Raw genomic sequence first — 25,000 nt, 5'->3', positions numbered from 1 at the left:
TACCAACTAATTACTTGTAGAATGTGACATCTGAAGAATACTACAAGATTACAAATTTAGGAATGAACTGAGAATGTGCTCTGTTTATATTATTCCCCTATCTTCAGTCAAATCATTGTCATGGAAATGGATTAACACTGGGACAGTCTCTGTCCTCATCAAAATCTTTCTCACAAATAAAAAAGAAAAAAAAAGAGTAATAAGAATTTTAATGCTTCATGTATCAATAAGATTTTAATAGCATGCTTTGATCTCCTTGCCAGTCTATCACTTGATTGGCCGAGCAGCATCCATCTTCCTGAATCATCATCGACTGGTGCTTGTTTCTGGGAAATTCTCTCCTTTTTTTTAAAATTTATTTGGTCATTGTTGAACCGCTTCTGGGTGCCTTGTGCCATTTTATTTCTTGCAAGTGCATCTCAGTGAATGATTAAAGCAGATTTTTTCGCTTAAATCTCAAGTACCAAATTCTATCACTTAAAAAAAAAAAAGGAGAGGGAGAGGTTGTGTGTTTGTGCATGTCTTCAGATAGAGAAAGGCTGGCATTTAGAAGTTGAAAAGGCGAGAAAGAAACGCTCTGTATATTTTTTTTGCCTGTGAAAACCCTTTGGAGGGTTAAATCTTATCCAGGCTGCATGTGTGAATACCTGTTGCACATGAACTAACAAATTAGCAGCAAGAAACCAAGTTTGACAGGCACTGCCAGGCAGGCTGAAACATCCAGGAAAATAAGTGTTCTCGCCAGTGATGGAGCCTCTTCTAAAAGCTATTTTTACTCACTCTGAATCCCCAGCTTCACAGAAAGTAAACTGATCCATAAAAATACATAGTAAATAATTTTACACATATCATGCTTATTTGCATGTGAATTAACCCAATTTATGGCCATAAAGACAGACTTTGTCAGTGCACAGAAGATGCAAACAAGTAGTAGGGGCAGAGAAGAAGTGCCCACGGTTGAAGATTTGTCACATTTCTGCACCACTCAATATTAATCCTTGCTGTGCCTCAAACGAGGTTAAAATGACGGTGACAGCTCAGATCTGTGTGGCGATAGATAGCGAGGGAGATACAAGCAGTTCTTACATTTTCCTTCTGTATTTGCATTTTCTTCCAGGTATAGATCTCACAGTGTCTGTTAACTGATTATTTCTTTTAAATAAGTAGGAAAAAGAAGAACAAAAAAAATCCCTTTTTCTCACCCGGCTGCGTATTAGATTTGATATTGGGGAAAGCCTTTTGTTTACTCTGAAGAAATAGTTCTGTTTTCCACCACTGGCTGTCATGTTTAAAGTAAATAAGTTCTCGTCCCTTCGGCACTGCTGAACTCATTCAGTTCCCAGAACAAAGCCATTGTGTGGAGGTCCACAACAGCCCTTTTCTCTCCTTCCCCGAGCGGGATCTTCCCCGGCACCGCAGTGTGCTCCCCAGCTCTGTGAGCCGTTCACTACCGTGCCAGTGCTAAGAGTGTGCATGCTTTATTTCACAGAAGAAATGAAGGAAGATTATGACACTATGGGGCCTGAAGCCACAATTCAGACCACCGGAAACAATGGTACAGGTAAGGCCTTGCATGGTGTGAGCACCACTTTTCTTTGGGATCACGTAGAACTAGCTGTGCATGAGGAATGAGAGTGACAAAACTATCTATTTCTTGTTTTCTGTTAAAAGTTTAGGAAATATCAACATAATTCACCTGGTTTTTAATTTCCCTCCCCCAGCTTGATCACGAGAGCACAGTGACCAATTCATGCAGTGAAGAGTCCTTGCTACCCCTCCTGTGTCCAACAACATTTTAGCCTTTAGTTCCTCCTTGTAGCTACATCCTTGGGAGATAATAGTTCTCAGCAGTGTGAGGAGATGTTATCCCAGCCAGGGTGAACCTTGGATAAAGTAGCAGGGCCAAGATACAGTAGCCTTTTAATGAGAGAAACTGTGCAAAGAGCTTGATAGTGAGGATGGGGTGCACCCTCCTTGGCAGCCTCAGATTCGGGTGGTGCACAGAGTGAGCTACTTCAGACACTGAAAACATCTTTTCAGCAAGACACACATAAACCCCTTACATAGATACACAGACACACACACTTTAAATGCATATTTATGAGATTATAATGTTTCCGGCTAATCTTTTTTTCCCCCCACTTTGCACATCGCTTTCTTTCCCCTCTTCTTAGAAATCAATACATTTGGTGGCACAAGAAGAGTGACAGAGATATTTAGCAGGCATCACCTCTGAGCCATCTCTCTTTTTCTGTAGCAAAGCAAACCAGCAAAAGGTTTCTGTTGCTATTTTCTAATCCAAATGAATTCAGGGGTTTACCATGTTCTTTCCAAAGGCCCCACTCCATCCTCAGCACAGCTGAATGCCATACATCACCCGATGTTTCTTCTGCATTTTGTCACAATTTGAGATGTTGCAGATAGATTTACACAGCTAAAAGGAAGAGTTTTACTAGCATAAGTACATTTCTATGCATTCCATTATGAAATTTAGTTCATAGGTAATACTCTCCACAAATATTACTGTAAAAGGTGGTACCAAAGTCTCGCAAGGATTTTATTACTCACACTTTCCTAATGTTGGTAACACCCACATAAAACCCCAGTGCTCTTACTAAGCAACACAAGAAATTTACTTTATCATTCTTGAGGGGGAAAATAATAGGAAAATAAAACCATGTCACTGCTTTCTTCATCCATTAGATTTATTATGCATGAAAGGAGGGTGGCACCGAGGCACATTACGTATGTACTTAATGATGTTGCTGTGCAGAACTGGCTACATACGTACCTCAAAAGCTTATTTTATTTCTAAGAGATGGCAATAAAGTGACAAATTGTGCTTAGCACTAGGAGAAACAGGACTTTAAAAGACATCTGATTCAGAAACAAGACTTGATGATTATCTGAATTACCATTACCAGAGCCTTTGAGGTCCCCTATCAGTCCGTGTGACTTCCTTTGTGCATATTTTCCTTACCATAACAGGCCTTGATTCTTTCATGCTTGCAATGTGGTCTGCTTGAAGGGGAAGACTTCATGTCCTCTTAGTCCCTTCCCTTCCAGTATCTGATGGCCTTGCCTTCCAGCTCATCGTCAGCCTCACGAAATCTCTCCGGGGGCCAGGTGCCATGGAGCCCCTCTGCTAACCCTGAGTGGGGTCCATGGGGTGTCCTGCCTCTACTGGGAAAAATAAGGGTTACCCCTACCCAGCTTGATGCACTGCAAACTCATGGCTCAAGGAGTGCTTTGCATTTAGGTGGTCTGCATTTGAAATGCGAGAGCTTCTCTGGGTGTTGCTCCTGGCAATTCCTTCCCCAAATGTCCTGTGCAAGTCCCAGGCTCCTCTTTACTCCAGCTACGATGGGAGGCTTGCTCAAATAATCATCACAAGTTGCCCAGTGCTCTGATAGTGTTTAATTCAAATCTTTGTCACTGAGGTGTTCAGAGCCCCTTTCAGTGGAGGTTGATGCCTCGGCAGGTTGGGTAGAACATGTTTCTTTAATTGCTGCAGTCTCCATAGACTCATAAGAGCAATGCCAGATTACTTAAGCATAATAAATACTCTGATAAATTAAATGCTTATTCCAATCTTTTCACCTTGAGTAGAAGATGCCAGGTGACTGTGAGGACCTGTAGAATCCTTTATGCAGAGTAAAAGCTCCCCTTTGTGCCCAGTGAGGTGCCTCAACCATTATTTGATGAGGAAAGGGAAGAAATCAGTCGCTGAGCTATTGGAGATCCTTCCTGGATAGTCTGGGACGTGTTCAAAGTTTTTTTCTTCAGCCTCACTATAGGCTTTGGGCCAGTCTTGAGTGCTTGGCTTGAATTTTTCCCTTCAGATTATAGGGGGATTTAATACTGATGTTCAATAAAGTAGCTGAGGTGAGGCTGAGACTCAACCCAATGAAAAAACTTGGATCAGTGACTCCCTCTTCAGCAAAAGCCATTCAACAGTGACCTTCTGGTCTCCTTAAGCTATTTAGAGCATCCTACAGATTAATATGGGCTCTTCCAGATGGGCTAAGGAGGTCTCTCTCATTCAATACAACATGTCTCCCCCTCTTGACACCAGATCTCGCAGTGCTCTGTGACCTGGGCTGAACACAAAGGCAGGAGATACATTTTCAGACTCACTCACATGCATCTAACCGCCAAGTTTCTGTAGGTGCGTGCTATAGCTGTGGTGCATTTTTAGCATCAAATTCTCTGCAGAATGCCATTAGTAGAGAGAAAGAAAACGAAAAGAAAAGGTCTCCGTTATTAAATTATTCTGCTATTGTCAAAGTGGCCACTTCCTAGTGGTACTTAAAGAGAAATCTTGTTATCCAGACATTAATCAGCTGCATTTTTATAATGAGCCGTGGAGGCTTCAGAGTGAAAAAGCAAAAATGACCATTAGGGTGAAAATCTAAGATTTTGGTCCTGCTAAATGAATTTGTAAATATTTCTGAGGATTTCTGCAATGGGGACTTGAAAAAGTGACGTTTAGCAGAAGAGGTTTTTAAAATGCGAATGAAGAAATTCTTATAGTTTGTTTTATTCTACCTTGTATGGTTATTGCAAGTGGGATGCTTGCAGAGAATAGATTAACAAAATACCTGTAAACAAACAGAAAAATGTTCCTGGTTTCGATTACTAACATCTGACAAAATTCAAGTAAAGATCTCTTAAAATAATTTAAAGAAGGGAAAGAAAAACTTTCAGGGGGAGGAAAACAGAAGTAAAACTTGGCAGGTTGGAGGACAGGCCGTTTTCAGGCTGTAATCTGTGTGTACCAATGGGGGCCTCTCACTTCCTGGCTAATGAAGGCTGTGGTTTTATTAGCTTTGTTTGCGATTAAGGGCAGCTATCACCATCTCGCAGGACGAGTTCCCACACAAAATAACTGGTATCCCAAGCTCCTTGGACCTCTCTCCCACTTTATCTTGAACGGTCCTAAATGCCTCCAAAGATAGCTTTCCTTAATGTGTTTTATTTTTATGTGACACAGCCACATCAGCTTTTGGAACTGAAAATATTTCTGCTCTCCAGGCTCCAATAATTAATTAAAAAAAGACTTATTTGGCAAGGTCACCCACCATAGATCTCACTGAAATTCTTGCCTTGCAGGAGGGGATGAGCAGTGTGTATGCAGTGTCAGCCCACAAGGAGTCTGGGAACATGGCTTTGTGCATGGATAATAAATCAGGGCATGGAGGGGGGAAGCAAGTCTTCCACCCAGAAGTTGAGAGAGAAACCTAATGGTTGTCAGATGGGTCTTTTTAGTACCACTGGGTGAGCTTGCAGCCATGTCTGAATTGTCAGTAACCTTGCTGGTGAGAAACCAGACCCACATGATCATCCTTCACTGTTTGTGTTAATCTGCAGCATTGCCACACTGGTTGTATTGTTTCAGTGAAGGATCTATCAGCTTTTCCACTAAATCCCCTTGTTTTTAGGGGTTTATAATGTAGACATAAACATTTGCTTTAGCTCCGGGATTGCATGCACAAACGTAGAAGCTAAATAATCCCGAGAATTAGGAAGCCAAGGCCAGTAATATTGCAGCAGTCCTCCACAGCCTGTTGGATCAGCCTCCAGATAGACTTGGGGGCAGGAAGGAAGAACCTCATTTAGGTTTGATTTTGGGACGGAAACTCTTAATCTTAACTCAGGCCTTGCTTGATGGCTGGAATCCTAATCCTATAAATGCAATTGCAAAGTCCAAGTGCCCCTAGTTTACCTGGAGGAGAAAAGGGACATGTGGAACCATCCCGTGGAGCCATCCCATTTCTCCTCTCCGGAGAAAAACTCCCCCTCCTTGCTTTACAGGTGGCATTTATTGGCTCATGGTCTAAATTTGGCAAAAATAAACTTGTTTTCCTTGGATTTATTGCTAAGACAAGAGAAGGAGTGGAGCTTGGGTAGTGTTAAGCCAGAGGGTGGATGACCTCCTAATGCTTGGAAGATCTAGGCATAACAGGGGAATGAAAGGTTAGATTTAGAGCATAAAAATTAAAGCTTTAGCTTTTCTTCTGATAAAAACAAAAAGTCCTACACCTACTCTGATGCTCTTGTGCATGAAGTGTACTCAATAACCACCATTTTGTTATATTTCTCTCCTAGAACAAAATGGAGGTAGAGTACTCTGTCTTCTTCTCCACACTCACGCTCCTCTTCTCTAGAAGCTGCTTTATTTTGGGGTTGAAAGACGAGAATTTTTTCTCATGCTAATAACAAATGGTAACAGGAGCCGCAGAAGGACCAAGAGGAACTCTGTGGTGGTGTAGCCATTCCCTACAAAACCACTGTGATAGGAACAGAAGTTTCCTTCCAAAACCAGGGTCCCTTGCCCTGTGCCATTTGGTCACTGTCACTAAAATACTGCAGAACGGTTGAGAAGCTGCTCAGCTCATATGAAAAATAGGGCATATTTGTCTCAGCCAGAGGATTTGATTTTATCGGCTAAAGGGATGAGGTTTACAGAGACGGATATCTACTTTTATCGATGACGCCGAGATCAGCGCTTCAAATCAGGCACTGCAGGCTCCCAGTTGTGCCCCAGTCAGAGGTCATGTCTTGCTTTCACTGCCGGCATCACTGCCTTGCATTTTCTTAGGAAGCTGAGACAAAGCACTTACCCATTTCTAAACAGCAAGGAGCTGGTTAGTCTCTCATTTCCAGTGGTTACAAACCATAACCCGCTTGATTTCCATGTGTTTACTCCATGTTGCTCCGTGGAATCACTGAGAGCAGAATTGTGCCGTCTAGTATTTTACTTTTACATGTACTCCAGAGTAGTTTATGGTGTTTCCTCATTTTTTTATTTCACCTAAGCAGAAATACATTAAAAATTTAATCAATCATAAGCTGTTATTTTAATTTATGGTCAGTTAAAAACAAGTATCTTTAGTTCCTTGCCACTAGCTGTGTCTTCCAAGACTTATTAATAAAAAAAGAAAAACAATGTAGTGGAAGAAAATCATAATCTCCTTTTTTTTTTCTTTTCTAATAAAATTATATTATTATTTGTCTATAACTTCACAGAGTTTTAAGGTCTTTCCTGCAAGCAGTGTTCATACATGGAGGAGAAAAGCACATTTTTAGTAACAGGATGTTTTGTGGCTAAGCATGTATTATGTTTCATGGAGACTGCATGGATTGTAAAAAATTGAGGTTCCATTTAAAGAAAAGATGGAAAACTCTTGTATGGACTGTCAGAATGGTTTTGGGCTGGATGACCCTGTTATGGTCTAAACCATGTGGTTCTATTGCAGAAATCATGAAGCAATAAGTTTCTAAAACTACCTATTCTCCTATTATAAGTTAATTTTTCAGGGAGGAAAGAAAAAGGGGGAAGATGTGAGAAATTTTCTTCTTGTGCCTGACTAAGAGCAGCCTGAGGCAGGACCTGTCTCAGAAAAGTTTGGTCTTTTAGTACCTGCAGCTACCATCTCCCACATGAGGACTGTCTCGGGGTCTGCATGATCCAGGGGCAGCTGAGCTCAGTCCTGTAGGTTGAGCTGGGCTCATGCCAAAAGTTGTGGGACCCCCAGGAGCCCCATGAAGATTGTTCAGGTTCCAGCAATGAAAGATTACCTGCATTACCCAAGCCTCATAAACTTCTCCTGCTGCCCTGTAGAGCCTCTGCTCTCATTTATTTAACTGCCCTTACTTCCATCCACGCTGGTGGAAAGCCCACATTAATTTTATTGGGAGCCAGAGCAAGCCCGACGAGAGCAAGGATCCAGCTGCAGCCCCAGCCTTGTAGCTCCAGTACATCTGCTCAACCTGTAACGTTGCTGACCGGCCCAAGCTCTCTGGGATGATGCACTCAACCACCCTTTCTTTTCTCCTTCTCTCATTTCAGTTAAGAATGCAAATTGCACGTCGGACTTTGAGGAATATTTTGCCAAAAGGAAACTGGAGGAAGGAGATGGGCATGCAGTCAGCATAGCAGAGTACCTGCAGCGCAGCGACACAGCCATTATTTACCCTGAAGCCCCCGAGGAACTGTCTCGCCTTGGCACTCCAGAGGCCAATGGGCAAGAAGAAAATGGTGAGGCTGTAATTCATTTTTAGCCAGTATCCTGACCTCGTGCAGCTGTTGCAATTATAAATGCACTACATGCCTGGGTGTTTACCTTAAAAATTGAAGAACAGCTGCAGCGGCATGGAATTTCATGAGCAAAGATTGGGGCTGTAATTTCAGTGTATTGTGATTTTTTAGTCAGCACATTTGTATTATTCGGTGGGTGAACTATAGAGCTGAATTTAAACAGGAGAAAGGCTGCTGCTCTACTTGGGAGTTTGAGAAGTTTTAATAGAGTTTAAATGCAACAAAAGACAGAGTAGCCAGCCTATTGCTCTCCAATGCCTTGATAAATAATTGGAGAAGAGTCAGTAGGAAGGATTCAGTCAATGGCATAAGTAACGTAATGAGCTGGGGCTGCAATGCAAATTGCCAATTGATCAGGAAAAGTATTTCTTAGTTTTCCAGCCAGCCAGGTCTGCGGGAGGAGTGATGCCCATAATTAATTTCCCGGCGGGGTCCAGAGCGGGCCCTGCGAGCCTGCCGTGGGCGTGCGCGGGTGCCGGTGCCTCCCGCTGCCGGTTGGAAGCGCCGTCCCTCCCTCCCGGGCAGCAGATTGCGGCGATTCCTCTCATACCATCCCGGGCAATCAGCCCATGAGCTGCCATTGATTTGCTGACCTTTTGGCCTGCCTCTCTTTCCCCCCCCATCCCGGGGCGCAGACCTGCCACCTGGAACTCCAGATGCCTTCGCCCAACTGCTGACCTGCCCCTACTGCGACCGGGGCTACAAGCGCCTGACGTCCCTCAAGGAGCACATCAAGTACCGCCACGAGAAGAACGAGGAGAACTTCTCGTGCCCTCTCTGTAACTACACGTTTGCCTACCGCACCCAGCTCGAGCGGCATATGGTGACACACAAGCCAGGGACAGATCAGGTGGGGGGCTGGTTTTAAGTGATTTCTTTCTGTAATAACCCCTTAGAGAAACGATATTGCTTTGATTGGCAATCATTATTAATTTTTCATGGCATTTTGAAGATGCAGATCTTTTAATGGTAATAGCTTTAATTGAGGTCTAAATGATTTTTTGATGGTCTCTTCTAATATGATTTAATAGTCTTATGTTCACGATCGAATGAGTGTGTTAATTTCTAATTTAGAAATTTTATTTGCACTTTAACTTGACTTTAGTTTCGTTTTTATGTTCCTCAAAAAGTGAATGAAACTGTAGCATTTTAATTATACATTATTAAACATCTCAGCAATTTTAATTCCATTTTTCACCTAGTTTTACTTTGCAGTGTTGCAAATAGGAGCTCCAAGACATACTAAAAGATCCACTAATATTTTTTCATTACTTTTTGAGTAACCTTTTCAATCACATGAAATTATGCATATTTGGTATAATCGTTTGTTAGACATAATTACACATTTTGAGAAGAACTCTTCCGACAGTACATATAGGCTATCATTTGTGATTGTGCCACTAGAATTGGGCATTGCTCTCATTTGTATAGCCCGGCAGCATATATGCAATAAATCAAAGCCCTTTTTTCCTCGATGGGGTACGTGTAATATTATATCAGCGCCGCATTTAAGGAAATGCTGTGTGTCTCAAACAGGTGACTGAGCTTCCCTAGTGCTCCTAGATGGGCTGGCGATAGACCTGCGCCACAAAATTCTTTACACACCAGCAGAAAAACTGCTCCTCGCTGGAGGATTACTTCTGAAAACCCATCTTAAGGAGGGCTGTAATGGAAACTCAAATGGCACGGTTAAAAGTTGAATAAATAGATGTGTGCATTGTGTCAAATTATAGAGGCTTTATGCCATATTTCTTTTTCTTCAAAACCTGAAAATCACAATCAGCTGGATTTCTCTTGGTAGGTTTTTCTCAGCATAAGGTAAATTCGGTTAGGCAAACACACATCTTCTTAATCACACGACTTTTGCAATTAGCATTTTTAAGAGAACTGTATCTTTCGCTTGATCTTAAATCAATATAAATGGCTCCAGAGCGCTTTCTCCTATTCTTTCCTTCCTGTGGCTTCCCAGTAGACAAACACATTTTCCCATATATATTTTTCCTAACCTGATCCACTGTAAGGTTCTTCCTTTTGCCTCGTATCATTAAAAACACCAGGGGAGGGAACAAAACCCGCCTGGATATTTATCCAACGTAACCGCCTGAAATTTCACATGCAAGAGTGCGCTGGTACTGGCGCATTATGAATGGTAGCTTTGGTGTTGAAAAGTCCCCTCATTTGCTCATGGCATTTACAATTAGTAAATTAAAATGATTGTATCATATTAACAGTGGCACAACTAAAGTTTATAGTAGTCCTTGGAGGGCGATGGGGGGAGACAAAACAGCTGTTGCTGTTTGTTTATGCAACTCAGCAACATATGAGCGCGGGTCCCTCAATGGCGCGCGGCGGGCTGGGCTCTGCTTGATCTTTGAAGGTTGCTGCTGTTTGAACAAACCTCCCTGTGTCCCATGTAACACCATCTGTCTCGCCAGGAATGTGGGAAGAGGCAGCACACCCTCGCAGTTGTCATACCGTTTCGGCGCTGTCTTTTTTTTTTTTCTCTTCTTTTTTCCCCCCTTTTTCCCCCCCTCCCTGCTCCTGCAAAAGGCTTTTGTATCGTGGTTGCTTGCAAAAGGCTGACCTCCTACCTTGAGCATCCAGAGTGGTTGGCTACATGATTATCAAGATAATAATTATTTTTTAATTAATTATTTTTTTTCTCTCAAAATTCAAAGTCATGGGGCTTTCCTTGCTTGTTGCAAAAAGGTCAGCTGCCTTTGATTATATCTTTACACCACTTTTAACTTTCAACTTTCTCTCACCCCTCAGAATAGCACCAGGAGAAAACACGGCACGAAAGGTAGCTCAAGTCTTTCCTGCTGCTCTGTGATTTTAAAAAATATTTCCAGCAGCAGCTTATGCCGAAGACGCAATCTCTCCTGCTTGATAATGAATTAAATCTTACACAAAATGCCACTAACGACAGTGTTTCTCTCTTTACTCCACATGCAGTAAACAGAATTTTTAAACAAGCCGAGTCCCACATGTTCAGAATCTGCTAGGAATATTAAGAGCCACAAATCTACTTATAAAACTGTTTCTCTCATTGTAAGATACCTTAAAGCAACACATTTCTGATGAGAGACTTAGGAAATAATTCCAAAGCAAATATCGAATGCTCATGTGAAAGTACTTTCTCATTTGTTTCGGTTTACTGCCAACATTTTGATTTTTATTGCAACACTGATGAGACAAATAAATGTACATGCAGACCTTTTGGTCCGCTTGATGAATTCAGAGCCACATTAATTCAATTTTTGTTTTTTAAGCTTGAAATTCATGGTTTCTCTTGCATAAAATTCATGTTGGTATCTCTTTTTTTCCTTCTTTTCCTCCCAGCACCAAATGCTGACCCAAGGAGCAGGGAATCGCAAGTTCAAATGCACTGAGTGTGGCAAGGCCTTCAAATATAAACACCATCTGAAGGAACACCTGCGAATTCACAGTGGTGAGTAGCGGAGGTGCTGGTGTGCTCATTTGCATTTTGTTTAATTAGCTGAGTTTTAAAGACTGCTTAAAATTTACACAGTTCTGCTTCTGGCTTCTTGGAGCTACTAAGGTATTTCATAAGTGATATCTGAGTCATCCTCATTTATCATGCTGTTAATACCACGGTCTTGCTGAAAGATTTGGAAATACTAAAGCTTCCTGCAAATAATATAGATTGTTTGGCAATTTGAGCTCAGAAGCGTTCATTCATGGCTGTGCAGCGGGAATCTGAAGAGTCCATTATATTTTCCAAAATAAAAAGTCCCCCCGAGTGAAATACAACTCATATTCTCAGATAACAAGTAACTGCCAAGTGTCTCAGATTGAATGACTTGGGCATTTTGGCTCTCCTACTTGATGCAGAATTCAGCACACAAAATGTCACCAGGCTCTGCCCTGGCACAAACTGATGTGGATGTTCTAACATCAGGACTCAGTTTCTCATATTCAGTGAAAATTCCATTCTTTGGGCGTAAAAAAAAAGAAACAAATCAAATTTGAACAGTCTTGATTTGATTTGATTCCCTTCCCCTCAGGGTACTTACCTGTGACTTGCCCTAGTCAGTCTGGAGCCAATCTCCCACCTTGATGGCTGTTGCCACCTGGAGACCTCGGGTCCAAACTGACCTCAAAACCTGTAGAAAGAGGAGGGTAAAGCAGTGGTGGTGTGCGGTCATATTCATAGAATTAATATTTCCCTCACTATTAATCACTGTATACACAGGCAATCAGTTAGATATCGAATATAATCTCTTGCAATTATAGCAGCAAGAATGATAACTAACATTTGGTTTTAATTATCATTTTAGGTGAAAAACCGTATGAGTGTCCCAACTGCAAGAAACGTTTCTCCCATTCTGGCTCCTACAGTTCGCACATCAGCAGCAAGAAGTGTATTGGTTTAATCTCTGTAAACGGCAGAATGAGAAACAACATCAAGACGGGTTCTTCTCCTAATTCTGTATCTTCCTCTCCTACTAATTCAGCCATCACACAGCTGAGAAACAAGCTGGAGAATGGCAAACCACTTAGTATGTCTGAGCAAACAGGCCTACTGAAAATTAAAACAGAACCACTAGATTTCAATGAGTACAAGGTTCTTATGGCCTCACATGGGTTTAGTGCAACTAGTCCTTTTATGAATGGTGGACTTGGAGCAACCAGCCCCTTAGGAGTTCATGCGTCTGCTCAAAGTCCAATGCAGCACTTAGGTGTAGGGATGGAAGCACCGTTGCTCGGGTTTCCTGCGGTAGGCAGCAATTTAAGCGAGGTGCAGAAGGTCCTACAGATTGTGGACAATACGGTTTCCAGGCAGAAAATGGACTGCAAGGCTGAAGAGATCTCCAAGTTGAAGGTTTACCATATGAAGGATTCATGCTCTCAAGCCGAGGAACAAGGAGTTACTTCCCCCAATATTCCCTCCGTGGGTCTTCCAGTAGTAAGTCATAATGGTGCCACTAAAAGTATTATTGACTATACATTAGAGAAAGTTAATGAAGCCAAAGCTTGCCTCCAGAGCTTGACCACAGACTCGAGGAGGCAGCTCAATAACATTAAAAAAGAGAAGCTGCGAACCCTAATAGACCTGGTAACTGAAGACAAGATGATAGAGAACCACAACGTATCCACTCCATTTTCATGCCAGTTCTGTAAAGAAAGCTTTCCTGGTCCCATTCCGTTGCATCAGCATGAGCGTTACCTGTGTAAAATGAACGAAGAAATCAAGGCAGTCCTTCAGCCTCACGAGAACGTGGTTCCCAACAAACCTGGAGTGTTTGATAAGCAAACCCTCTTGCTGTCATCAGTACTTTCTGAGAAAGGAATGACTAGCCCCATCAACCCATACAAGGACCACATGTCTGTACTTAAAGCATATTATGCTATGAATATGGAACCCAACTCTGATGAACTACTGAAAATTTCCATTGCTGTTGGCCTTCCTCAGGAATTTGTGAAGGAATGGTTTGAACAAAGAAAAGTCTACCAGTATTCAAGTTCCAGGTCACCATCACTGGAAAGGGCCAGTGCCAAGGTGGCGCTGGCTGCCACCAACAACACTCCCACTAAAGACTCTTTGTCAGCCAGATCTCCAATAAAGCCTGTGGACTCTATAACTTCACCATCTATAGCTGAACTCCATAACAGTGTTTCTAATTGTGATACTCCTCTCAGGCTAACAAAACCTCCTCATTTTACCAATATTAAGCCAGTTGATAAATTGGACCACTCTAGGAGCAATACTCCTTCTCCTTTAAATCTTTCTTCCACATCTTCTAAAAACTCCCACAGTAGTTCTTACACTCCAAACAGTTTCTCTTCTGAGGAGCTTCAGGCTGAGCCATTGGACTTGTCTTTACCAAAACAAATGAAGGAGCCCAAAAGTATTATAGCCACAAAGAACAAAACAAAATCTAATAGTGTAAATTTAGAACACAATAGTGTTTCTTCATCATCTGAAAACTCAGATGAGCCACTGAACTTGACATTTATCAAAAAGGAGTTTTCTAATTCAAATAATCTGGATAAAAGCACTAACCCAGTATTTGGTATGAACCCATTTAGTGCCAAACCTTTATACACAACACTTCCACCACAGAGCGCATTTCCTCCAGCCACTTTTATGCCACCAGTCCAGACCAGTATTCCTGGGCTGCGACCATACCCAGGATTAGATCAGATGAGCTTCCTACCACATATGGCCTATACCTACCCAACTGGAGCAGCTACTTTTGCCGATATGCAGCAAAGGAGAAAGTACCAGCGGAAACAAGGATTTCAGGTAAAAAGTTTCAACAGTTTTTTCCTTTGAAAGGCTAGAATTTAGTATTTTGTGATATGTCCTCTTACAGAAGAAAAAGCTCAAAGCTATAATCAACACTTCCAACAAAATTAGCAGAGTTTATTTAAGTCTGAACTTGGAAAGATGTGGTGCAGTAGAAAAATAAACTGCAGTTAACTTGAGTGCCTCTACTTGGCAGAAGCAGTACCAATTACTTTGAATATTATTTGGCATAATGACCTTTATTCTGTTAAGAGTTTAGCCATTTATCATTAGATTTGTATAGTAATACAGTAATAATAATAATAATAATAATAATATCCATGAAAAATCGTATCCTAGAGAAAAGAAAAGGAAACTTTGTAGGGAAATTGGTCTCTTCAGGGCATAGCTACATTTCACCAAAGAGAAAAGGAGCAGTGGGAGACCCCTTGGGAGGCACCTGCCAAACTTGGATACAAAGTTGTATCCCTCTAAGCAGATGTCCATACAGCCTCATAGACACTAATCCATTGAAAGCCTTCTGAGCTTCCTTCTCCATATTTTGGGGGGATTGTTCACCCACCATTCATGGGAAAGTTGTCCTCTCTTCTCACGAATGTCTGGGGGATGAGAAATGTTGACCCAAAGCCCCTTCCCTCGGGCCACCTACTGCACTTCCCAGACTCCTAGTCCTCTAATCCTGCCAGTCATCTGGAACAGCTTTGAAAAAACCCCAGAGATTAAATGAAATTATTTGGAGAGGTAGCAGCCAGAGCCCTTAATCGCAAAGTCTTTCCCTGGACATGTAATCTGGGTCAGCACTTCTTTGTGCCCAGGTACAATGCTGAGTCCTTCCCTTGGGTTGTCCCAGAGACAACATGGGTGTAGCAAAGGATTTTGTGCCTTGCATGCCTGCAGTGAAGAGCAGCTCCACAGAAGTCTTGTACATTTATAGCCTTTTGCTGGGTGTATTCAGATACAATGTACAGAGTTTAGTTAAATGAGATTAACTGATTATAGATTAATAATTTTTTCTTACATTTGTGCCTGTTCCCCTATGTCCTATTACCGTCTATTAGTAATTTTACTGACTAGTAAATGTTTTATAGTTTCAAATGTGAAAATCAGGTATGGTTTTACATTACAGACTGTAATCCCTCTTTGCACAATAGGAGCATAAATAGCACTGCACCTCCATAACAGCTGTTCCACTATTCCAATTTACAGTACATCTGCCCTCTTTGTAAATGTATTTAAGCGTATTTAATCTTCTCTAATATTAATTAGTGCAAAACTAGTCTAAGAAAACTGAACTGTGTGATAGCAAATGGAAATGTATGTTATCATGCAAGTTTGCACTCTCTTTGGATCAAGACAAAATAAATATCAAGAAATTTAATAATTTACTGATCCACATTCATTATTGCTTAATGCTGAAGGCTGTTTTAACATAGATAGAACATTGATAAAAAGTGTTATTAATATTCCCTATTTCAAATTACAAAATTAAATATAAAAATATAGCTTGAGGCCTTTAGTCGGGAGACATACATTTAAATGGATTGCATAATAATAACATTTGTACCTAAATATAAAATTCAATTAAAACCTTTCTACAGACACAGAACGTATCCAAATTTTGGAGTTTTGAAAGGAATGATCCCTTAGCTGTTGCTTACTTTTACCTCTGTAAAATATTACAATACCTTTTGCTGGCCATGAAGAGCCTCCCCTTCACATTTTCTTGGAAATATTTAGTGCTGATATGGTAAATACTGTCGGTTTGTGCAAACCATATTACTACAGAGTGCTCAAAGACAGAAAGTTGGTTTGAGGTGTAGAAATAGAAGGCTCCTCATTATTTCCATATTTTCCATCAGCTTTAGTTTCATTATTCATATTCCTAAGCTGAGAGGGACCACCGAGGCGTGATTTTAACTTCCCTGGGATGGTTGGTGGGCAGGATTGGTGGTGAAAGCAGCTGTTGCTGATGAGTGGTTCCCTCACAGGGAGAATTGCTTGATGGAACCCCAGACTACATGTCCGGCCTAGACGACATGACGGACTCCGATTCCTGTCTGTCCCGAAAGAAGATCAAGAAGACAGAAAGTGGCATGTACGCGTGTGACTTATGTGACAAGACATTCCAGAAGAGCAGTTCCCTGCTGCGACACAAATACGAGCACACAGGTAGGGCAGCCGCGCACGCCGAGGGCAGGATTGAGGGTCATGCTGTGTTCTTCACAGTCTTTCATGAGTACATTTGTGCAGGTGCTGAGGCTTGCAAAAGATTATTTTGCTCCCTTCCACTTACTTGTTTAATTTTTCTTGATGGTTACTGCTTGACGAAGGACAGTTGGGTACAAGGGGGTGAATGTTGGTAGGTGCTGTGTGAGATTTCACGCAGATTGTGATGGAAGTTGTGGTAATCAGCGTCTCCCAGGGCAAGCCCTCTTGAAATGAGACAGGCCCTAGCACTCAGAAACAACTGCAACTTGGTCAACACAAAGTCCGGCATGGGAAGGAAGAGTTACAGTGTATTTCTGGTTTCTTAAGCACTCTCTGACCCTGCTGCATTTAATCCAATAAGAAAACTTCCACTGACGCTAGCAGCATGAGAGCTGGCTCTGGCCAAGTTATCTGAAAGTCAACCGTTCAGGGGGATTCCTCTCACTGTGATTTTCCACACCAGCAGCACAAGCAGGTTGCAGTTCACTTTTTCACTTCCCAGTTAATGCCCAGGGAAGGTTCCTTCCTTTCCTGAGCAGGAAGTGATTTTTGTCTAGTTCAAGGAAGATTGCCAAAGCTCACCACGCACTGTCAGCTTAAAAAATACTTAGGTTTGAAAAAGATCTTCCATCACACCTATGCTGGCCATGGTTCCCCTTACAGACAGTGCTCCCTTCCCCACTGTCAGCCAGGACAGCTCTCTGAGGGCCACAAATCGGCTCAGCATGTTTCAGCTAGGGGAAAATGGGACCGGAGCTTCCCAAATAATAGAGATATCAAGTTATATTGGACAAAGGGAATGTGAATTATCATCTGAATTATTGTGCAGCAGGACATAAACCAAACTCCAACTTCCTAGCGTTAGAGAAAAAGTTTACTCAGGAGGAAACTTTCCTTAACTTTGAAAGTTGAGTCCCGCTTCAGGAAATGAAGCAAGTCACATCATCCTTCAGTGTCACCATGTGAGGGTAAAAACCTTATACCTCTCTATTAATACATCTTCCAGGCCCCACATAACCCTTTGGCTTTTCACAGATGAAAAATTTACAATTCAGAAGTGGACTGTGCCTTTAAAACAAAACACTTTACTTTGTTATTTTTCCTCCTTATACTTTCCTTCCAAATTTTAAGCTAATCCCACAAAGGAAAATACAAAAGGAAGTTAAAATACACGTGGGATTAGGAAAGAAAATTAAAAGCAACATTTTGGACTAGATCAGCCAGTTCATTGGTGGAATGTGCTTCCCACTACATTATTCAGATCAAATTGTTTATTCAGTAGAAGAAGCTTTGAAGGCTTTACGTCCCTGCACCTTTCCTCTCCTGAATGATTTTATTACAGCCATCTGCAAACATTATGGTTTACTACACTACTACTGTAAAGCTCTTATGTTAGAACTGGCCTTCATATATATCAGGATCTGGACATATGGTTGAATCCCATAAAGTTGGTAGTCCATAAGGTCGACAGACATATGGCTGAAAGGCTGAAAATTTGACAAGCTGAAATGTGTGCAATCACCTTGATTTGCAAAATAAACTGCATTTGTAATAGCAAAAATATGTTATGGTCTTGAAGTAGCATGGGAACCTACTGCCTAGAAAAATGCCACACAGCTGCAATGCAGGAACTCTTCTCCTGCTTCTTTCCTCTGCCCCTTTTGGCTTCTCAACTTCATGTCCATCAATTTTATGGGACTCAGCCTTATGATCCAGAACATGTATAGGGTGTCAGATTTAATATGCTAGAACTACAGCACATCATCAGGCTGGAGCCTGGCATTTAGGGACAGGAAGGATGATCTTGTGGCAGAGGCACTGGCAGTGAGAGCACTACACTCTCCCCTGCCTCGCCACAGACTTCCTCTGTGAATTAAAGCAAATTGCTTCAGCTTTCTCTCACCCTCACCCATCTTGAAACATGGGGAAACGATACCAGCCCGCCTCTCTGGGGTGTTGTAAATATTAATTCATTAAATCCTGCAATGGAGCTCACTGGATAAAGTGGGAAGTGCTATTATCAAGGATGCATTTTCTTTTATGGAGCTGATGCCTTCAAATAAATACCTACTTTTATTCTCTTAATCTTGTCTAGCCTCTGTTTTCAGGTAGCCACTTCAAGGCATCAGTTCCTTGGTGCATCACGCTAGTGCTCGAGTGGTTGGGAGCTCTGAAGGGCTTGCTTGGGCCAGCCCCAAGACCTGATGCACAGCTTTCAGGAGGCACACAGCACTGGCATCCTGGCTAATGGCTCAGGTGCATCTTAAGTGAATTTCAAATTAATTTGATAGTTTCAGGCAGAGCTTGTAATTGCATTAATAACATAGGTGTGAAACTGCAGTCCCTGTTCAGTGGAAGGAACCGAATTCAAAGTAACACCCTCTTCTGCCTTTGGGGTCATTGTAAGAGCAAGCCCAGATTTTTCAACCCACTTCTTGAAACCTAAAAAAGAGAAAAAAACTTTTATTCTGAGAGTGTTCCTGTTTTCTGAGCAGCTGATCATGACCCGTTGTAGCTTCATTAAAAACATGTTTTAGGAGGAATTGGAATGCTTCCTGTCTTTCCTGGAGAAGCACAAATGATGGATGCTGTTTATACCAATCTCCTTTTTTCTGTGTAAAAAGTATATATGTATTTTACTAGGACTTTGGGACAATCAGATTTTTATTTTTCACCCTTTCTCAAGGTCCATGTACCTATTAAAGCCAGTGATAGAAAAAGGGTTAAAAGAGTCAGACAGAGGCCCCTAAAATCTTATCACAGAGAAATTATTTGAAGCACAACATTGGCAGGTAAAATTATATAAGCTGCCTGAATCATTGTTTATTGTTAATCAAGTGTTGTGTTGTGCAGCTGAGTTTCCCTGCCAGGGCAAGAAGAATGGGATTTAGCCAGTTCTTTTTGTCAACCCAAAAACTTTTGGTAGGACCATGTGGCCAGCTGCAGGACAAAGAGCTCTCTGATTACCTCTGTGCACCATGCCTGCCACAGCTGGAGAAGAGTAGAAAAAGGGCCCCGAATTTCACAATCCATAGTTTTTAATTTGTGCAGTATTGGTGGTATTCTGTAATATCTTTCAGCTTCATGGGGAGAAGGAAAATTTATTGTGTTACTGCAATGAGTGAATTGCATTGGTTCTGGCTCATCTGAAATTTAGTTTAGAGGCCACTGTTTGTTGCAGAACCAAATTCTGACAAGTTAATTTTGGTATGCCATTGAATTTTGAGAGAAGTTATGTGTCCCTCTTAGAGTCTGAGCTTCACAAGGCCCTATTTCCTTAAAGTCAGGGGATGCAGCACTGTAATTAGGGGGCAGAGCATGGCAGGTAGCACAGGCATTCAGTTCCCACATGATTTTCCTGTGGAGTCTTACGGACTCATCCTAATTTGGTCGGGCTGAAATTAGTTGAGCCAATATGGGATGTGTCTAATCTCAGATTTTTCCAAGCTGCTTAGCACAAGGTTTAAGACACTTTCCTGACGAAAGGGGAAGAAGGTGGTTGCCTTCATGGCAAACCATTGGTGCTTTGGTGAGCAAAATAATCTTTGTGCTGCCAACAAGGAGGGAAACCAGGAGTGGATGAGTGAACAGAAGAGCAGCCAGAAGGGAGTGTCTAGAAGTAGAGAAATATCCTGGCTCCTGGTCCAGTGGTTGAGGAGTAAGATGAAGGTTAGTGTTTGTCCTGCCCTCGCCAATGCCTGTGTCTGCTGCACACCAGCTTTGTTGTAGCTTCACAGGGGAACTCTCAGCGTGCCTGCTCCGCAACAAAAGCTGGAACCAGTTTTTCAGAATTCTACCTAGAAATTTAAAATCCTTTCATTGTTGTTCTGTATTACATCATGTTCTATTTTATTACTTGTGTGGGCTGTTGAGGGCCTCATAGCTGTGCTAGGGCTTTCATCCTTTCCTTTTCCACTGTATATTTTATTAAGACCTCTTTTTTATTTTTGTAGCTTTCATGCTGATGCAAGCACTAGTTTTATTTCCAGATTGATTCTGTAAACTAAATATTGTTCTTGAGCCTGGTAGCAAATCAGCTCTCTCTGGCTAGTATTTTGAATTCCCAGCTTGGGAGTTTTCTTTATTTAGAGCTTGATTCATAAAAAATTTACATGCTATTTAAAGGGGTTTTTTTCTTGCTTTACTCTGATACAAGTTTAGAATTCCCCATTTTACACTCAAATAAAGAAACAAAAAGGATATATTCTATATTTGTGTTGGCAGACAAGGTCTCCTATTGAAAATTGAACAGGTGCAGCTTAGGCAATTATATATAAATTGCATTTATCTTGCACCTTTGACCGCTTTGCTATGCTCTGGCCACTAATCCATCTCCATTGGGACTACATCTAACATCCAAACCCCTGAGCAGCTTCAAAAGAGCTGCCTTTAAAAAAAATAAAAACAAACTGTCACAAAAATATTTCCTTCTTTCTTCCGAAGAGTGGGATTTCTGTTTGGCCCCCTCCCACGCAAAAGAGACCCACTTGCCTTAGGCAAAGGATGGGTGATATTTAGTCTGGGACCAGTGACAGCTTGTGATCTGATGTCTTGTGACTTTTATACCCCTGCAAATGGGAAATGCACAGCTTTTCAGTCAAAGACTTTTAGCCCAGGAAGATTGAGAGATACTTACTGTCAGAGATTTTGTTGTTGTTGTCTTGTTTTAACAGAAATGCAATTTTAGAGGCTTTGCAAACAGGTTAGTTATAATTTTCCCTCTGTAGATTGAGCATGGGCCCCCATGGGAACCTGTGTTTTGCAATGACAAAGAAAGAGGCCCAAACATTTCCTCTAGATATTAGAGAGAGATTTCTCACTTAATTTCATTGCAAAATGTGTCATCTACATCACTCATCCATCTGACGAAACACAAGTGTTTCATGAGCCCTTCTGTGAGCTTCCTTGGGTCCATCTCTCTTAGCTCTGTCCCCCATGGATGACACAGGGGATCTTGGATGGGATTGGATGCAACCTGTGGGGTGGAATGTCAAATTTGCTTCCTTTTGACTTACCTCTACTCCAACGATGTTATGAATGTTGTGACATTGCATGACAGTGCTCTAGGACAAGGTGATGGCTTCAAAATGAACAAGAGTGAGTTTAGATATTAGGATTTTAGATATTAGGGAGATATTATTAGATATGAGGGAGATATCATTAGATATTAGGAAGAAATTCTTCACTGTGAGGGTGGTGAGGCTCTGGCCAGGTTGGACGGGGCTTGGAGCAACCTGGGATAGTGGAAGGTGTCCCTGCCTATGGCAGGGGGTGGAATGAGATGAGCTTTAAGGTCCCTTCCAACCCAAACCAGTCTGGGATCCTGTGGTTTCCTAAAGTTGTAGGTCGTCCTCATCCACCTACAATTATCCCCCTCCCCAGTGTAAAATACCTGAGTCCAGCTTTGTTTTATGACCTACTAACACATTGTAGGGATTAAACACTCCTTTTAAACGGCTGAAATATTGGGTTTTGCACATGAGGGGAAGAAAATAATTCTTCTGCAAATGTTCGGAAACCCGATACATTTAAAAACATATTTCAATTAGTGTTGTAACAGCTGCACACTGAGCACTGCTAAGGTATGTTGTGTGGTGTCTGAACAAAGAACTTAGCCCAAGCTGTCAGGTTCCCTCAGATCAAAACTGAGGCCTTGATATGGATGTGGTAGACTAAATAGCTCTAGCACTGCCTTTTTAGTACTAACATAAATTAATATGAAAATATGAAGTATTTTAATCTATTCATTTCTAAATTAATTTATAAAATATGCATGATTCCCTGCCAGGCTACATCTGTGTATGGCACGAATGCCACATGCAAGGGGTGAGCAACGCAGGCAAAGACTGAGGGATGAGCACATCACCCAGCCTTTGGAAGGGTGGATGGAGGCAAGTCTGGATGAGAAGCAGTGGTGGTGGTTGACTTCTGTTTCAGGAAAGGAAAAGTTCTGGGAGCTGGATGGAGCACAACTGTGGGGCGAGAATCATAGATAGAATGGGTTTGGGTTGTAAGGGATCATTAAAGTCATCTAGTCCCTGCAATAACCAGGGAAATCTTCAGCTAGACAAGGCTGCTCAGGGCCCCCTCCAATCTGACCTCAAATGTTTCCAGGGATGGGACAGAGAAGGGTGTAGTGGGCATCAGATGTAGTGTGCATCAAAAAAAATCAGGGAATTCGAAGTAGTGGAAAACTGACTGTGGAGAAGTGGAACAAGACAAGGGTTGGGCTTGTTGATATTAGGGGAAAAGTAAGTCAGAGGGAGGGTCTGAGACAATGTGGGCAGTTCAGTGAGGAGGACACAGAAAAGATGCCGAGGAAAAGCAGATAGTCTGTGAGGAACAAAAAAAATAAACAAAATTAGCAATTACGGAGGTATTAGTGAGGGGTCATCAGTGTGTTGCTCTGAGGGTAATCAACAGGACAACTGGGTCATGGCAGAGGTTCATCCCATTGGGTGTTGGTAGCAGTGGGAAAGCTCCCACCTCATCCATGAGGGTTTTCCACTGGCAGTGCTGGGGTTTGAGAGCGCTTAGGCTGAGAGTGCTTTGGGATTTTAAGCTGATTTGAGTAAGTGACTTGATCGTGCTTAAATCTCCTGAGCTAAGACTCTGGGATTTCCCCTTAGTGGCTAAACTTGTGCCCTGAATCGCAGGTAGCTGACTCCAGCTCTGGATTTGGTGCACCCCTAGGTCAAGGCTGGAGGTTCAAAGCCAAAATACATTTATAGCTCAAAGCCCAGCGTTTTCTTTGAGTTTGACTTTTAACCAACAGGTTAAATTGGCAGAAATGCAGATTTGGGAAATGGCTCATACAAGTAAGTCTGCTATAATTCAATATAATATCAAGTTTGAATTTTCAATTTTATTATAGAGGGAAATAAAGGAAAAAAAAGAAACCTTGTATGTGTGCAGGCCTAGGAAACTCTTACAAAAAATTGCAGTCTGAGCCCTAATTTCCAGGCATCTACTAGTTTCCCTGTCACTTGAGTTACTTTAGCTGTGGTTTCTCCTGTATTTTCCTTGCTGCCAGATCTCCCCGTCATTTCATAACACAATTTTGGCTTCCTTGAGGATTCGTTAATCACACCTTATTAAATGTGAACTTTCACAGTGGGACTTGAAGGTAGCTGTGACTGGATTGAAAAAAAAATTAGCATAGTCCTTGGTATTCATTCTTAACAACTTTGCTATGAAAGTGGAGTTTTTTCTGTGCCTGACTTTCTGTGCTCTCATGTCCTGGGGAAAAAAAGCAGATCAGGTTCATAAGGGAGCAGCTTGAGTTTTCCTGGAAGTTGAGATCCTTCAGTGGTCTGAAAGCATTTATAATTTTTCCTGATGGATTTCCTTCCATGCTGGTGTTTCCTAGCCCCTTGCTCTTGGCTGGCACTCCACTGTACTCATCCTCTCCCTGCTTTTGCTTCTTTAAAATTAAAGAAACACCACACTTTCACAACTGACAGGATGGGAGGGCTCTGGTGTGAAGTTTATTCCTGTTCTGGTCACATGCTTCATGAGCTAAGTATGATAAATACGCTCGAGGAATCAGGCCAGTTCACTAATAAGTTCCTAATGATCTGCTCTAGCAATAGGACATACAAAGCAGGGCTCCACATTTCAGGTACCAAATACCAGGATTTTAATATCCATGAAAAATCGCATGAAATATAAAATAATGATCAATTGGTGCCTGCATGGTTGCACCACTCAGCTGAATGACACATAGATTATAATTTGACATTAACAAAATTAAAAAGAAAAATAAAACCTGGCTGAAGGTACTAATGTTTGATTTTATTTTTTGCCTTCTGCAATCTAAGTTTGGTGATTGGTCTTCACTAATTCCGATCTTTGCACCATATGTTATGTCTGGATATCTCACGGTTGCATCATGCTTTGCTGAGTTTTGCCGTGTGGCATCATGCTGACAAGTATTTTTTGTCAGCTCTATTTTGGAATTAAGCTTTCAGTATGGCAGTTCTGGAAGGTGTTGAAGGCATTCCTGTGCTATTTGTGGCCTGGGATCAACCAGATGTGTTTAGGCTTGGCACTGGTTTTGAGTTTCAAACATTGGTTCGAAACTGTCTGAAATGCCAAAGGAAATACTGTTTTCTGCAGCTTAACACCACTTTAGCACTCAGCGAGTGGCTGACAACATTTTATTTAGAAACCCCTTATGCTTCTGTGGCAGATGTATGTATTTGTATTTGCTCACGTGGTGGGGGAAAAATGTCTTTCAGTCCTTGAGGGCTTCCTCCTGCAGGCGAGGGTTGGCGAAGGGGAGCCCTGACGTGGGTTGGGGTGGGTCCAGCTCAGGTCCTTCTGCCAGCAGCAAACCTCTCATGGACTCAGTGAGTCCCAGCTCTCTCTTGCTGTCACCAGACCTGTCAGGAGCATCCCAAGGCAATCCGTGTTGG

The 25,000-nt window shown here is 41.8% G+C and overlaps 1 protein-coding gene across 3 annotated transcripts in view; it reads left to right on the top strand.

Moving 5' to 3' along the window:
- Positions 1-25,000, top strand: part of ZEB2 (zinc finger E-box binding homeobox 2) — a 114,246-nt gene that overhangs the window by 86,625 nt on the left and 2,621 nt on the right. For all 3 annotated transcript variants that reach the window (XM_032113623.1, XM_032113622.1, XM_032113624.1), the window contains 6 exons: positions 1,490-1,561; positions 7,853-8,041; positions 8,737-8,951; positions 11,444-11,552; positions 12,403-14,372; positions 16,364-16,544. In XM_032113623.1, the coding sequence (XP_031969514.1) occupies positions 1,490-1,561; positions 7,853-8,041; positions 8,737-8,951; positions 11,444-11,552; positions 12,403-14,372; positions 16,364-16,544 (2,736 nt within the window). The remainder of the gene's footprint in view (positions 1-1,489; positions 1,562-7,852; positions 8,042-8,736; positions 8,952-11,443; positions 11,553-12,402; positions 14,373-16,363; positions 16,545-25,000) is intronic.

The sequence above is a fragment of the Corvus moneduloides genome, chromosome 7, assembly GCF_009650955.1.
Source record: "Corvus moneduloides isolate bCorMon1 chromosome 7, bCorMon1.pri, whole genome shotgun sequence".
Classification (NCBI taxonomy): Eukaryota; Metazoa; Chordata; class Aves; order Passeriformes; family Corvidae; genus Corvus; species Corvus moneduloides.
The sequence above is the reverse complement of the archived record's forward strand: the minus strand, read 5'-3'. Positions and strand labels throughout refer to the sequence as shown.